The 15486-nt window shown below is 46.4% G+C and overlaps 1 protein-coding gene across 4 annotated transcripts in view; it reads right to left on the bottom strand.

Annotated features, from left to right (window-relative positions):
* The window catches only part of DCAF8 (DDB1 and CUL4 associated factor 8), a 42466-nt gene that overhangs the window by 9072 nt on the left and 17908 nt on the right, over window positions 1–15486 (bottom strand). For all 4 annotated transcript variants that reach the window (XM_032317858.1, XM_032317860.1, XM_032317859.1 and 1 more), the window contains 4 exons: window positions 14682–14822; window positions 13354–13448; window positions 8547–8657; window positions 436–508 (listed from right to left, as the gene is read on the bottom strand). In XM_032317858.1, the coding sequence (XP_032173749.1) occupies window positions 436–508; window positions 8547–8657; window positions 13354–13448; window positions 14682–14822 (420 nt within the window). The remainder of the gene's footprint in view (window positions 1–435; window positions 509–8546; window positions 8658–13353; window positions 13449–14681; window positions 14823–15486) is intronic.

Genomic DNA, 15486 nt, shown 5'->3' with positions numbered 1-15486 from the left:
ACACAACCTTCAGGAGACAGGTTTTCCTTCAAACTCCCCTCTATCTTCTCCCAGGGAGTGAGAGAGAGAGAGAGAGAGAGAGGGGCAGAGGCAGAGACAGGAGTACAACGAGTGAAACGTGGCCAGCTCAGGGGAGAGGGCTTCCTGCTGGTGGTTTTCTGTGTGTGAGCCATGGGACAGACACACTCTGTCCTCTGGCCTTACCATCTCGGGGCAAGGCGAAGACCTTTACCTCTACACTCTGTGACCAAGAAAACCTAGGCTAAGAGAGGTAAAGTGACTGCCCAAGATCGCAAAGCTGGTAAGTGGCGGAGCCGGGACTCAAATCCAGGGAACGGACTCGAAAGTCCAAGCAACTCCATGCCAACGATTCTGGGGCCAGCCCTGGGCTTGAGTTAGGAAAGCTGGGAACCACTGGCCCCTCGTGAATCTTACCAGGTGGTGAGGACAGAATTTCTTGAGCACTCCATTGTTCTCGTTCTCATCGATTTTCCGCTGGTCGTAAATCCTGTAACGGAAGAAACAATAAAATGTTAAAATTTAACAAACGCCCAGGGCGCCTGGGTGGCTCAGTCATTAAGCATCTGCCTCCAGCTCAGGTCTTGATCCCAGGGAGTCCCACATGGGGCTCGCTGCGCTCAGTGGGGAGCCTGCTTGTCCCTCTCCTTTTCCCCCTGCTTGTGCGCTCCCTCACTCTCTCTGTCCAAAAAAAAAAAAAAAATTTAAAAATTTTTTAAAAACCCAAAACTTACAAACTGATCCCTTGGATCACTGCAAAGCAGGGCAGAAGAGCCGGGAGCCGGCCGTCAGGTCAGATGAAGGACGCCACGGCACCGGGATTGCGGCTCCCACTCTTCCCGGAAGGCCCTCCTCTCCCGGCCTTTCCGAATCCTGACTCTCACCCGGACCCTCCCCGGTTCAAGCGGGAGCCCTCCAGCACGTGAACCCGAGCGGCTTCTCGCTCCTCTCAGCTTCTCATCGCTGTTTCCACTGAAAATTCCCCAACAGCCTTTACTGCTACAGAGGCCAGGCTTCTAGAAGTCCGTGGGTCTTCCAGCCTGTCTTGGCCTCTAAGTTGGCCCGTTCGCCCTCTCGCTCCTCACCGTGACGACTACACCCCCCGCCCCCGCCAGGATCTCCTCAAGACCGCTTTCCTCCTGCCTTCACTCCCACCCAACCCGTCACCCCTCCTCATCTCTGTGATCCACACTCTGACCCTCCATTCCGACACCTAGGACAGATGTCATCAGGAACGAGCCGCCGCCGGTGCACTTCTCCCATCTCGGCGCGCCTCTGCACAGCTGTGCTTTCCCCGCTCTGAGGCCCGACGTCCAGTCCAGTCCTCGACCTCTCCCTCGTGCCTGTCTGCCCATTTCCCAAACACCCTCCCTCCCTCTCCTGACTTTCCACTATTGCTTTTCTGTCCTTCCCTCTCAGAGGCCAAGTACTGAAACAAGCAACCTGCGTCCAGTGCTGTCGCGTCGCTTCCGGCTCCCTTCTCGACCCACTCCCATCGAGCTTGGGCCCTCAACCCGCTGGTGAGAACTCCCAGGCCCGAGTCACCCGTGGCCCGACAGCCTCCACCCACAGGCCACTCTCTGGGCCTCTCGCTCTCCTCTGGACACCATTCGGGCGGTGGCCAACCACCCCCTCCCAGAGTTCACGAGCTGGTCGCTCTTTCTCTCTTCAACGCTGACACTCCCCGGAGCTTTGGTCTGAAGTTCTCCTCTGACTCTACAGGGAAACCATGACGTAGACGGAGGTTTGGCCTAGGTTATTTGCAGTATCCTTCTAAGTGACTTCCTTGCTCATGCTGCTGCCAGCATTTTTCTAAAATGCAACATTTTATGCAAATTCCCCGCTTGAAATCTCTCCAGTGATTCAGTATTTTTCTCCGAAATAAAGTCCAAATTCCATCTCTTAGGACTCTCCACCTCTTCTCCAAGAACCTGTACATTATACCAGAACAAGCAGAAAAGAGCGAGGCTTCCTCGAACACACTGTGTCACGTGTCACAGCCTTTGTCCTACCTCTACCGCAGCAGCCCCTCTACCCGCCATCCTCATGTCCCGTTCGGTTTGAGGATTTCCTCTGTGAAAAAGAACAGCGTGGAGAAGTGGTTTCTCCCATGTTTAAGGAGTCTGAGGTCAAACACTGACTCTGCTGCTTAGCAGTGGAGTAATCCTGGGCATGTACTTCACAGTTTTTATCCTTAATATACCTGTTTCTCCAGAATGTTCCTCAAAGGCGAAGTCTATTTAACTGTGGGCTAGCACTAGATGCTCAGTAAGTGAGGGAGGAACGGAGGAATGAATCAATACATGTCTGTGTTCCCCACAACTTCCTGCTTAACGTCCTGCATTAAGAGAATTGTCCAGAAATGTCTGCTAAGTGAACCCCGAAAAAAGAAAAGACAAACAGGAGACTGCTACTGCCAAGTACTCCTCCTCAGCAAACACAGCAGCTGATCATCTGATGTAAACAAAGCCTAATCAACAGCTCTTAAATATCACTAAGCCACCATAAACTCTCTAAGTCAGCAAATTAGTAAAACATATTTAAGTATTCAATATTTTGGTGTATGGCCATTCGGTATTCCTCGGTATGTAAGGCTCTCTGCTCTTCCTCTTTTTTTTTTTTTTTTAAAAAAGATTTTATTTATTTATTTGACAGAGATCACAAGTAGGCAGAGAGGCAGGCAGAGAGAGAGGAGGAAGCAGGCTCCCTGCCGAGCAGAGAGCCCGACTCGGGGCTTGATCCCAGGACCCTGGGATCGTGACCTGAGCCGCAGGCAGAGGCTTAACCCACTGAGCCACGCAGGCGCCCCACGCTCTTCCTCTTTCTGAGCAAACCCTTACCTTCCTTCCCCTCTCTTCCCTAACTATTTAAGAAGAACCTACTATACTCTAGATAGGACGCTAGGCTGGGGGTTGGCAAACTTGATCTGAAATGGTAAGACAGGGAATGTTTTAAGCCGGCAGGCCATCTGGTCCCTGTCACAACTACCAAACTCTGCCACTGTAGCATGAAAGCAGCCTTGGATAATATGTAAATAAATGGCCATGGCTGTGTTCCAATAAAACTTTATTTATAAAAAAACAAGCAGTATAGGGGCATCTGTGTGGCTCAGTTAAGCATCTGACTTTGGCTCAGGTCACGATCTCAGGGTCCTGGGATGGAGCCCGGCATCAGGCTCCCCACTCGGCCAGAAGTCAGCCTGTCCCTTTCCCCTTATCCCTCCCCAGTTCCTGCTTGCTCTCTCTCTCTCTCAAAACTTAAAATAAAACAAAACAGGCAGTAGAATTTGCCAGCTCCTGTGCTAGACAGTGCGGATACAAAGATGAATACGAATTATTCCCCTATTTTCTAAGCATAGGACAGGCTCTTGATATTTAAAAAATATATCAGAGACTTTTTTTTTTTTTTTTTTTTAAGATTTTGTTTATTTATTTGACAGAGAGAGATCACAAGTAGGCAGAGAGACAGGCAGAGAGAGAGAGAAGGAAGCAGGCTCCCCGAGGAGCAGAGAGCCTGATGCGGGGCTCGATCCCAGGACCCTGAGATCATGATCTGAGCCGAAGGCAGAGACTCTAACTCATTGAGCCACCCAATGGTGGCTTTTTCTTTTCAGCAGTTTTAGGTTTACGAAACTATCCGGGGGTGGCAGGGGTTTCCCTCACTCTCTGCCCGCACATACATCACCTCAACACTATCAACACCCCTCACCAGAATGGTTTTTGTTGGCTTTTACCAAGGATGAACCTACACTGACACACCTGTGACCACCGGGGCATTTGCTCCTGATGCATTTTCTACAGGTTTTGACAAATGTCTGACACAGATCCATTGTTATGATACCATACGGAGCATTTTCACTGCCCTGAAAATCCTCTGCGCTCTGCCTGTTCCTCTCTTCCCCGCCCCACCCCTAAAAAGCACTAGCATTTTTATCGCGTCCATAGTTTTTTGCCTTTTCCTGAATGTCATATGCTTGGAATCATACAGTATACAGCCATATCAGATTGGCATGTTTTAAAGTTAGTAACACCCACTTTATGGTCCTCTGTGTCTTCATGTCTTGACGGCTCACTTCTCGAGCTCTGAATCCTGGTCCAGCATCTGGATGTACCAGTTTATCCATTCACCAACTCAGGGACACCACAGTTGTTTCCAAGTTTTGCCAACAGCGAAGAAAGCTGCTCCACACATCCATGTACAGGTGTCCGAGCGCACGTACTTCTCAGCTCCACTGGCAAACACCAAGGAGCACGGCTGCTGGATGGTGCAGGAATATCATGTTTAGTTTTGTGTGAAACCACCAACTGGCTTCCGGTGTGGCTGTACCGTCTCGTACTCCCACCAGCAATAAATGAGAGTTCCTGTGGCTCCGCAACCCAGCCAGCATCTGCTGTTGTCAGTGTTCAGGAGCAGTATCTCGTCGTTTAGTATGCATTTTCCTGATGACCCAGGACATCCTTTTACATATTTATTTGCGATCTATATACCTTCTTCAGCAAGGTGTCTGTGTTAAGGTCTTGGACCCATTTTTTAATTGGACTGTTTTCTTGTTGAGTTTTAAGAGCTCTTCGTGTATTTTACATAACAGTCTTATATCAGATATGCCTTTTGCAAGTACTTAATCCCAACCTGTGATTTGTCATCAGATTCTTTTGCACAGAGAAGTTTTTCATTTTAACGAAGTGTACCTTATCAACTATTTCACAAATCATGTTGCTGGAATCATATCTAAAAAGGCATCACCACTTTTTGTCCAACGTCTCAGCAAGGCTGCAGGCATGGCCACTGCGCTCCAAGCCTCCCAACACCTCTGAAGGACAAGAAGGAAGATGCCGGAAAGCCGATCAAAAAAGACAAAGGCCCAGTGAACAAATCTGGGGGCAAGGCCAAAAAGAAGTGGTCCAAGGGCAAAGTCTGGGACAATCTCAGTAACCTAGTCTTGTGTGACAAACCAAAATGTGACTAACTCTATAAGGAAGTTCCCAACTCTAAGCTTGTCACTCTAGCTGTTGTCTCTTAGAGACTAAGGAGGCGACATCCTCTGGCCAGGGCAGCCTTTCAGGAACTCCTCAGCGAAATCCTGACTGAATTGGTCTCAGAGCACAGAGCACAGAGCTCAGGGAGCTTCTGCCAGCAGCGCCGAGGGGGGAGGTGCCCGAGCTGCCAGTGAAGATGCATGAACAGAGCCGCGACTGGACATTCCGGAAAATAAAAATTTATTAAATCAAAATAAAAGCCACCACCATACCAAAGGTCACCCAGGTTTTCTCCTATGCGATCTTATGTAAGTTGTATAGGTTGGGGTTTTACTTTTAGGTCTGTGATCAATCCGAGTCAGTTTTTGTGAAGGGTGTAGGGTCTGTCTAGATTCCATTTTCCACGTGTAGCCGCCCAGCCGCTCTAGCACCGCAAGCAGAGCCTGCTGCTCCACTGTACTGTCTGTGCTCCTTTGTCAAAGATACTTCGACTACATTTACGTGTGTCCATGTAGGGCTCTCTGCGCTGTTCCACTGATGTACTCGTCTCTTCTTCTGCCAGTACCGCACTGTCTCCATGACTGCAACTTTATGGGAGGTCTCGAAGCCGGGGGTGTCAGTCCTCCGACTCTGTTCTTCCCCTTCCATACTGTGTTGGCCATTACGGATCTCTTGCCTCTCTCTATAAAATCAGTTTATCACCATCCACAAAATAACTTGCTGGGATTTTTACTGGAATTGCACTGAATCAACAGATCAAGCTGAGAAAGAGTGACATCTTCACAACAGTGATTCTTCCCATGCCCTTCAAATCCAGTGTGGTTTCAGCACAGTCTCAACACCCTTACGGCATCTCCACAGGCCTTCACGCACCCATTAGCTTGTTACCTTAAGCCTCTCTCTTCCCTCCACAGCCCCCCCCCCCCCGCCCCGCCCTGACCCCAGCCCACCCACCACCTCCCCCTGCCCTTAATCTAGCGTTCTCTCAGGTTGCTGATATCGGCCTAAGGACAGAAAAGCAAAGGGACTATTTACTGAGTGTTGATCAGCCAGGGCCTATACCAAATCCTTTACCAATATATTTACATGTCAACACACCAGGATTCATTCATCCGGTATTTTCTCCTTTTCCTCACTTCGTCAATTCGTAAACCTAACCCTACCTACGTAGGATCCAGTAGCAGGCACCCACACCTCCAGCACCTCCATTTACCTACTTTTTCCTTTCTTCCCCCACCCCTTTTTTGGCTATAGGCCAAAAAGCAAATCTCTCTAGGCTTCCTTTAAATGCTTCTTCACAATACTAAACCAAAATTCAGTATTCATAATGCAAAGGCCTTGAGAATGAGTAAGCAATTTCTCTGTATTCCCTTGAAAGAATTCCTTCAGGCTAGGAATGAAAGCTAATGGCGTCATGATACAAAATAGTCATCAAAAATGTTTTCAGATTTGTACTGGAGATGAGCTCTTTAGGACCCTTCAAAGAAATAATCAGAAAGGGGAAATCCGGGGCGCCTGGATGGCTCAGTGGGTTAAAGCCTCTGCCTTCTGCCTGGGTCATGATCCCAGGGTCCTGGGATCGAGCCCCCACATCCGGCTCTCTGCTCAGCAGGGAGCCTGCTTCCCCCCCAACCCCCACTCTGCCTGCCCCTCTGCCTACCTGTGATCTCTGTCAAATAAATAAATAAATTCTTTTAAAAAAAAAAAAAAAAAAAAGAAAGAAAGAAAGGGGAAATCCCAAAATATTCAACTGGCTGAACTGAAAAGGTGCCAGAGAAACTGAACGAGCCTAATGTCAGAGAAGAGCTGGGGTGCTCGAAGGACCACCTACTTGCACGGGGTCAGTGTGCCTCCAAATCTACACACGCCAAGTGAACAGCGTACATCTGCTAAAAATCTGCAATATACAAAGGGACAGGGGCTATTGAGCTGATAACAGACAGAAAATCCGGGGCGCCCGGGCGGTTCAGTGGGTTAAAGCCTCTGCCTTCGGCTCAGGTCATGATCCCAGGGTCCTGGGATCGAGCCCCACATCAGGCTCTCTGCTTAGCAGGGAGCCTGCTAAAATGTTGAAACTGATTTCCAGCCTTAGTCTAACCCTGGCAACATTATCAGCTTTGGATTAAGGCATCATCAAATGCAGTTCTGGATAAAGGCAACTGCTCTAGTCTCCTCCAAACATCAAGGACCTAGTGGTTGGATTATCTACAGATACAGACTTCTCAAGCAATTCAAAGCTCTAACTAAGCAGGAAATCCAAACCAGGAATTTCAGTAAATGCTTTATATGGAGGAGGCAGCACCTGACAACTATAACCCTTTTGATCAATAGCTTATTAAAAAAAAACAAAACAAAACACTATTCCTACGTATTTACTACTGGTGAATAAAGGATAAGAATTTGGAAAGCAAGGGACACAGGAAACAGGCACAACGTTGTCTAATTCTCTTGTGGCAGGATTCTTGAACAAGGGAAGGTCATCTTTCATGTATTTCTAAAAACATCCTCTAACCCCATGATATGTATCAGTGAGATTAATTTCAGAATCCAGTTATGGGAAAAAAAAGTGCTCTTATTTTAAAAGGAAAATAATGCTTTTCACCCCCCACCCCAATCAGAAAAGCAAAAAAGTCACTCATTTTTCTAGCGATCCTCTCCCTCCTCCTTCTCAAACCGATGATCCCTGGGCAAAGCGGGAGAGTATAACCAGAGAAACAGAGTCAAATAGGCAAACTGGGTAGGGAGGGGAGACAGTTTGTGACTAAGGGCCAGAAGGAAACTAAGTGATACACATGGGGACTGAAGCTCTGAACTCTTTTCCTTAGGATATGCCTCAACAGCCTGTGTTACAATAAACATTCACAGTAACAAAGATATCACTAAGGAGAAGGAAAACTGGTTCATGACAGTGGGAGTCAAAAATCCAGAGCTCACACTGAGTACTCCCACTCACATCATTTCTGTATCTGAAGCCAGACTTCAAAATTCCTAGTACATGTTAATTTATATACGAAAAATGGTGGAAAATATTTACTAATACACTGATTGCTAGTAAACCCAGATTTAAGTCACAGCTGCTATATGGGGACCATGGTCAATTCCTCAAACTTCTTTAAAACGTGGCAATCTCATATGCCTGGAGCATCTGCCTTCAGCTCGGGTCATGATCCCAGGGTCCTGGGATGCAGCCCACCATCAGGCTCCTTACTCAGCAGGAAGTCTGCTTCTCCATCTGTGCCCCGGCCCCCCACCAAACCCGCCCCATGCTTTCTCTTGCAAGCTCTGTCTCAAGTAAATAAAATCTTAAAAAAAAAAAAAAAAAAAAAAAAGAACTTGACGATCTCTGTAATACGGTAAGCTACCCCTCAGGAATTCCCACTGCTACATCACGGAACAGAATGCCTCAGAAGAAGCTTAAGCTCTTTGGAAGAGGGTAAAAAGTTCAAGACGGTGGTTAATGGATTCCGAGCCCATACTCGTGGGCCACAAAGGACCCCTGGCGGTCCCCAATGCATCAGTCTCTAAGTCTTAACACAAAAGAGCCAGACTCACCTTACAAACTGATCTCGTCCCCCCACTGCAAACTGGTGGGTACTGGCAGGATTCACGTAGATCGTATACAGCCCCACTTTCTTCTCCTTTTCTTTTGTCACCACCAGTTTCCTTCAAGAGTAGAAGAGTGTAAAAGTTACATTCTCTAAAAGACCTAATGGTCACGACAATAGAGAGCACAGGGAGTAATGCAGACACAGCTAGTAAGACCAGATTCTTGGGGCGCCGGGGTGGCTCAGTCGACTGTTAAGCATCTGCCTTCAGGTCATGATCCCAGGGTCCTGGGATCGAGCCCCGCAATGGGCTCCCGGCTCGGCAGGAAGCCTGCTTCTTCCCTCTCCCACTCCCCCTGCTTGTGTTCCCTCTCTCACTGTGTCTCTCTGCCAAATAAATAAACAAAATCTTTAAAAAAAGAGAAGACCGGGGGCGCCTGGGTGGCTCAGTGGGTTGAGCCGCTGCCTTCGGCTCAGGTCATGATCTCAGGGTCCTGGGATCGAGTCCCGCATCGGGCTCTCTGCTTGGCAGGAAGCCTGCTTCCCTCTCTCTCTCTGCCTGCCTCTCCATCTACTTGTGATTTCTCTCTGTCAAATAAATAAATAAAATCTTTAAAAAAAAAAAATAAAATAAAAAAAGAGAAGACCAGATTCTCACTGTGAAAGCAAGAAAAAAGCGGTTTTGTTTTGAACACTGGAACAAGAAAAAAACAAAAATCACCTCCACATATATTTAATAAATGCTACCTTGGGGAAGGAAAAACAAAAGTGTAGTGAAGTCATTTTCTGGTATTCCTCAAGACGTGTAAAGTATATGAAAGTACTGCTTCTCAGGTAGTGTCGGGTTAGCCGGAGTCCGACACGATGGTAAGCTATCATTAAACAGACGATACACCCACATTTTCCCATCGACATAAATACATCCTCCCAATCCATCTGGGAGCAGGGAGCAAGAGGAGGATGAATCATAAAAACAGTGGCCAGAAAAGACCTTAAGGTTAGAATCCACCTCCTAGGGGCACCGAGGGCTCCTAGTGGCTCAGTCAGTCAAGGTCTGCCTTCCGCTCTGGTCATGATCGAGGCCTGAGTCGGGCTCCCTGCTCAGCGGGGAGACTGCTTCTCTGTCTCCCTGTGTCCCTCTCTCCCTTGCCTGTGCCCTCCTTCTTTCTCTCTTTCCCAAATAAATAAAATCTTTAAAAAAAAAAAAAAAAAAGAAAGAAAGAAAAGAATCTACTTCCCAGACTCCACAGAAGTGTCACTTACAAGCCAGCTCTAAAAATGCACATGGAAAAATGACAAGCCTCAGCTCTAGCACGGGACGGCCCAAAGGAAAGCAGCATTCTTCCTTTATCTGAAGCAGGTGAGGAGAGATTCGTACGGAGGCAGCTATTTCTAAAACTGGAAAATCATCTCTAAATTACTCCTCTGGTTGTACCACAAAAAAAAGGGCGATCCTTAGGAGGTCTTTGGGGTCCTGAGTAAAAGCCTCTCAAATTTTAGTTTTAGCCAGAAGATTCTGGCTAAATAGCCCTATCTGTCCCAGCTTAAGGGTGGCACTATGAATACTTTCCCCGAATCCAAGTGTCCAGCCAGTCGAATATGCTATCATAGAGATTAATGAATTGACAGGAAAGGAAAGACAGGGAAGGAAAGGGCTGGGTTCCAGCTTTCGTTTTTAATTCTACGGTTTTGTGCATTTTGTTGTTATGGAAACTGAAAGAAATATAACCATGACAACGAGTTTCTTTGTAAAGAAATGATTTTAGCATCTTCTCTGCATGGTCAAAGTCCCTCCAGTCTAGAACTGCTCTAAGCAAAGTGGAGAGATTTTACTTGATTTTAAAATCTCGGCAGCTTTTCACTGAAGCACTACGTGGGGGCGCCTGGGCGGCTCAGTCAGTTAACGTCTGCCTTCAGCTCAGGTCATGATCCTAGTGTCCTGGGATCAAGCCTGCTTGTCCCTCTCCCTCTGCCCCTCCTGCCCCCTAACTTACGGGCTCGCATGCAGTCCCTCAAATAAATAATAAATAAAATCTTGAAAAAAGAAACAGTGCATAAAAGTCATGAAAATGAATGTCATTAAGGAAAACACACACATTCACAATCCTCAAAAACACAAGGTAGAAAACATACCCAAACTGAGTTTAAGGAACAAAACTAGCACAGAGGAGAGGCAGCTCGAATCAGGTCTCAGTCGGGGAAAAGCAGATGCTGCTGCTCTTCACAAGATCATCTCATTTTCTCAGCAATGTGGATTTTCAGAAGGAAAGAGGCAGACAAACATAAGGCTGACCATGTGGAAGCAGAAGGAAGAAACTGAAGAGACAGATTACGAGACAGGGCTCTGCCACGCTGTAATCCTGACAAAGAGCTCGATCTTTCTAATGCCTCAATGTACTCATCGGAAACAAAAAATTCTCTCCCAATGGATAAATGCAGAGTACCATGGGGTTTCCAGAGAGCTGGCTATAAAAATGATTAATCATGGCAGCAGGTGAAAAGAAAAATATTTTTTTCGTATCAGGAGGAGGAAGCACATGAAAGCATAAGAAACAAACTTACCAAATTTTGCCTTAAAATTTGCATTTTTAAAAATAATTCAATAATGTATTATTTGTTTCAGGGGTACAAGGTCTGTGATTCATCAGTCTTACTTTTAGTGAGCAGGTATGTTCCAACAAAAAGGGAAAAATAACTACAGATCAGGGCAAAGAAGTTCTCTGAAGAGTATTTCAAACGGGCTTCCACTGGCTAAAGGACTATCCCACCCACAGCTCCAAACCCAACTCTTTTCCTAAAATGTCAGCCAGTCTCACCAGCTTCCAGAGCCTTAGCTATCATAAATACACAAAAGAGAAGTTCCCATTAAGCCAGCTTCACACAAGGATGCCTCTGATGTGTGGATGTTCACACACTAGCTTCACACATAAAGACAGTTGGACTTTCCAGCCATGACCTTACATGCGGGCCCCCACCTCAGTCAAACTTTCTACTACTTCTTCAGCCCCTAAAGCAAAAACTTCTTGAAAGTTCACAGTCTCTTATTTCCCCGAATCCAGAATCTGGGCCTCCTCCTCCTTCAAGCTTCTCCTATATTCCCTCTTTGAATTTCTAGCCCACCCATCAGTGCTTGCATCCGGAGCCACTGCTTCTGTCATTTCATTCCAAATTCAGTAATCTGCCCAAGTCATCTGTTTTGCCCACGACATGGTCTCCGACTTCTTGTGATCTAACAGTGGTTTTCCTATGAGCTGGCGCACAGGGTAAGCTCCGACTCTGTTTCACAACTCTCTATCAGAGCAGACCAAACAAACTTAGCCCACTGGTTGCATCTTTGAGCTTCCCCTCCCCTCTGGAACTAAAGAAAGAAAATAACAAGGGGCACCTGGTGGCTCGGTCAGTTAAAGTAGCTCCTTCTGCTCAGGTCAAGATCCCAGTATCCTGGGATCAAGCCACGTCGGGCTCCCTCTCTCTCTTATAAATAAAATCTTAAAAAATAAAGAAAAACAAATGTCTAATAATAACCAACCGTGAGACTGTATTTCCTAAATTAGCTTATCTTCTACTCGTATGTTTTGTAAATCATTAACATCCCTTAGTTAATATAACTGGTAATGACATACACGACTTGTTTTAAGTTTTAACACTAATGAGACCATAAATAATGTAGATAACTCATTAACAAGGTAGCAATTAAAGAAACTGTTATAATAAACCACTGCTTTAACTACCATGGTTAAATAGACCTTCATGGTCGGACGTAGAAAGATCTCTAAAACATGTTTCCACAGGAAGAAAGCAAACCGCAAGGGACTACGTGTGCGTATTTATACGTATGTACGTTTAATCCCATTTACAAGGGAAACTGTATATATATATCTTAAGATACATAAAAGTATACAAACAGGATTGGAAAGGTATTCCAAAATTTTTCACAGTGGCCATCAATAGCCAGAAAAGTGGGGGCAGAGAGGTGTGCATGAGACAGCATTTACATTCTGTCAATATACTTTATTATTTGAATTTTTAAAGTAAGATAGATTTACTTATTATAAGAACAATTAAAATTTTTAAAACTAAACTAACTAGTAGCTATAATGTAATCAGTTCCAAATGTGGAGCCAGACACCATGCTGGGGCATCAAGGACATTATCAAAAACACTCAAGGAGATCACAGAGGGAAATATTGATTGGTTATATCCCAAGTTAAGGCTGGAGAAACGGCGGTCCAGAATGGTTAGCGGTGCCTGAGGGGCAATCTGACCCAGGTCTGTCCAGATCCAAGTAAGATGCTCTGTTCTTTATGGGACATCACACGGCTGAGGAGTGATGCGATTAACCAGGAGTCTCAAATTCATGTAAAAATAAACTGTTATGACAGACTTTATTACAGGCACTAATATTTTCGTGCAAGACTTGTCCTTTGCTTACATGTTTCTATACATAATTGAACTGAAAACTCCATCAGACCGTATAGCTAAGCTGCTCTGCAGAGTAATGTGCTTCCTGTGGGCGAGCGGAGCGGAGCGGCGCCCAAATGCATGGAGAGGAGATCACCCCGTGATTACAGGCGGCACAGAAGACAGCCGAAGATTGTTTTAGGAAAGAAGGTAGACCGAACAGTCCCGTGCTGCTGAGCAGCAGACCAACCACAACAAAGAAGGGAAGCAGTGCCCAACCCTCAACCTGCTTCTCTGCACAGGCACAGAGGGACCCTTCGGATGGGCCAGACACGTGGATATTACCTAGGACAGGTGGGGTATTTTCAAGGCCAAGAGATCCAGTTCTGTAAAAACATTACTGCTGTACTTACGAAGCTGGCCGGTCTTGTCTGAGGTCAATGGTGAAGACAACCGCATCTTCACCTGCAGAGAGGAACGTACAGGGAGAGTCCGGTTCCAGGGCCAACTAAGGGACAAAAAGACAAAGATTTCTTTTTTCTCTTTTTTTTTTTTAAAGGACTTTACTTATCTGACAGAGACACAGCGAGAGCGGGAACACAAGCAGGGGGAGTGGGAAGAGGGAGAAGCAGGCTTCCCTCCGAGCAGGGAGCCCGATGCAGGGCTCGATCCCAATCATGACCTCAGCCAAAGGCAGACGACGGAGCCACCCAGGTGCCCTAAGACAAAGGTTTCTACAGATTAGAATTAGAAGCCACCTAGTTCATTCCTTTACCTTCAGGAAGGACTGCACTTTAAATGTCTCAGCAAGAGACATGTCTAGCTTTTTTGTTGTAAAACCCCAGGAAAGGAACTAATAAACCCATTCTCTCTTGTTCTATGTGTTCTATGTGTTACAGCTTATTTATTCCAAACAAGTCAAAAGGACAGGAGTTTTGCTATTTCAACTAAGTCCCCAAGGGATCCGAATAGAGATACACAGAAAAACATTAACCATTAAGGTTCATTCTCAAAGAAAATCAATTAAACTCTCAGGTGGGGGGTGAAATGGTACGCAGGTTTAATTCCTTACACCTCAGTTATAAAAATTAGTTAACAGGTTGAAGGCAGGCTTAAGAATCAAAGAAACAGGTTAACTTCCGTATTTTTCTGAGCCATTCGGCCTAGAAAAGGATATCCCACGTCTACCTACCTACTGCTCAGGGTTTGTGAGAGAGGGCCGCCGTCCTTCTACAGCATGACCGCTCTGAGACGAGCTCTCGGCTGCTCACTGGCTGCCCCACGACTGTCTGTTCTATATTCCCAGTCCGAAACAGGGCGTCCATAAATAGTGCTGTCCCTGAGAGCCAAGAGAAGCTGGAGCTCTCGCACATGAGGGGCCGGCCACTAAGACCTTGGAGCTGTTAAAGTGTTCCACATACAATCAAGGGAAATTTAAGAGGTTTGGAAGACACAGGAGACCTCAAGGATTTCCAAACCAACCGCCGGTCAGCTTAGGGCTTAGTATCATCACCTGAACACTGTATGTGCAAGATCTAGAAAGCTTTCAAATACTTCACTTGCAAGAAATTAAGGGTGGCTGCTTTTCATCCTTTTTTAATCTACAAACTTTAGGACAAAAGAAGTGAGGCAGGTGAGCACAACAGAGGAGACACAACAGGCAGAGATCTGGGAAGGCCCCGGCTGAGATCCTTGGTGGAGGAGCGAGACCACACACCCATGGGGGCAAGAGCTTACTTACCTTGTGGGACGCTCCCTTGTGCTGGGCCACACGCTTTGTGTTCTTGCAACACTGCGTGGCAGACAGTTCTGCTACCCGCACCTGCCCATCGCGGGCACACATGGCCAGGGTGGAATCACCGCTGTTGGGAAGGAACTTGGCCTGGGTATTAATGAAAAAAGAGACATACGAAAGAAACTGAGGAGGTGAATTTGAGAGGGGGAAACTGTAATAACAAACATAACCCATCCTTTTGGTTGCACCAGAGCTGGAAACTTAGCTCTCCTAGTCTTACACCGTGGGCTCAAGTACAACTTCTTCCCAGAGCTAAAGAGGGAGGAAAACCTTCTGATGCAAGAGAGCATTTCCCCTGACTCTGCAAGGCTGAACTGGTATAGGGTAAGTGCTCGGGTGAACTAGGACTACGCCTACTAGGGGAGAAACTTAAGAAAAGAAGAAGGAAAATCTATCTTGATTCAGAAAGCAAACAGAAATTTGCTACAAAGACAAAGGAAACCAGAGGAGATGCTGGGGAAGAGATCAAGCTGAGGAATCAGTGCTGGGACCAATATGATGGGTTGGGCTGCTGAGTAAACAGACACTGGTAACGCTAACGAATACTCGTCAAAGGTTCCAACCAACCCAACCAAAGGATTCCACTAACCCTATGCCTGGTTCCAAACTGCTTAACTTCCACTGCTGTATAAATGCCCTGGTCCTCTGTGTTATTAGTTCGACACTACAGACCAATAAACTGAAGCCGGAGATTAAAGAATTTGCCCATGATCACAAAACTAATAAGGGGCGGGGCTAGGAACCAAACCCA

This window comes from Mustela erminea, chromosome 17 (assembly GCF_009829155.1).
Source record: "Mustela erminea isolate mMusErm1 chromosome 17, mMusErm1.Pri, whole genome shotgun sequence".
NCBI lineage: Eukaryota > Metazoa > Chordata > Mammalia > Carnivora > Mustelidae > Mustela > Mustela erminea.
The sequence above is the reverse complement of the archived record's forward strand: the minus strand, read 5'-3'. Positions and strand labels throughout refer to the sequence as shown.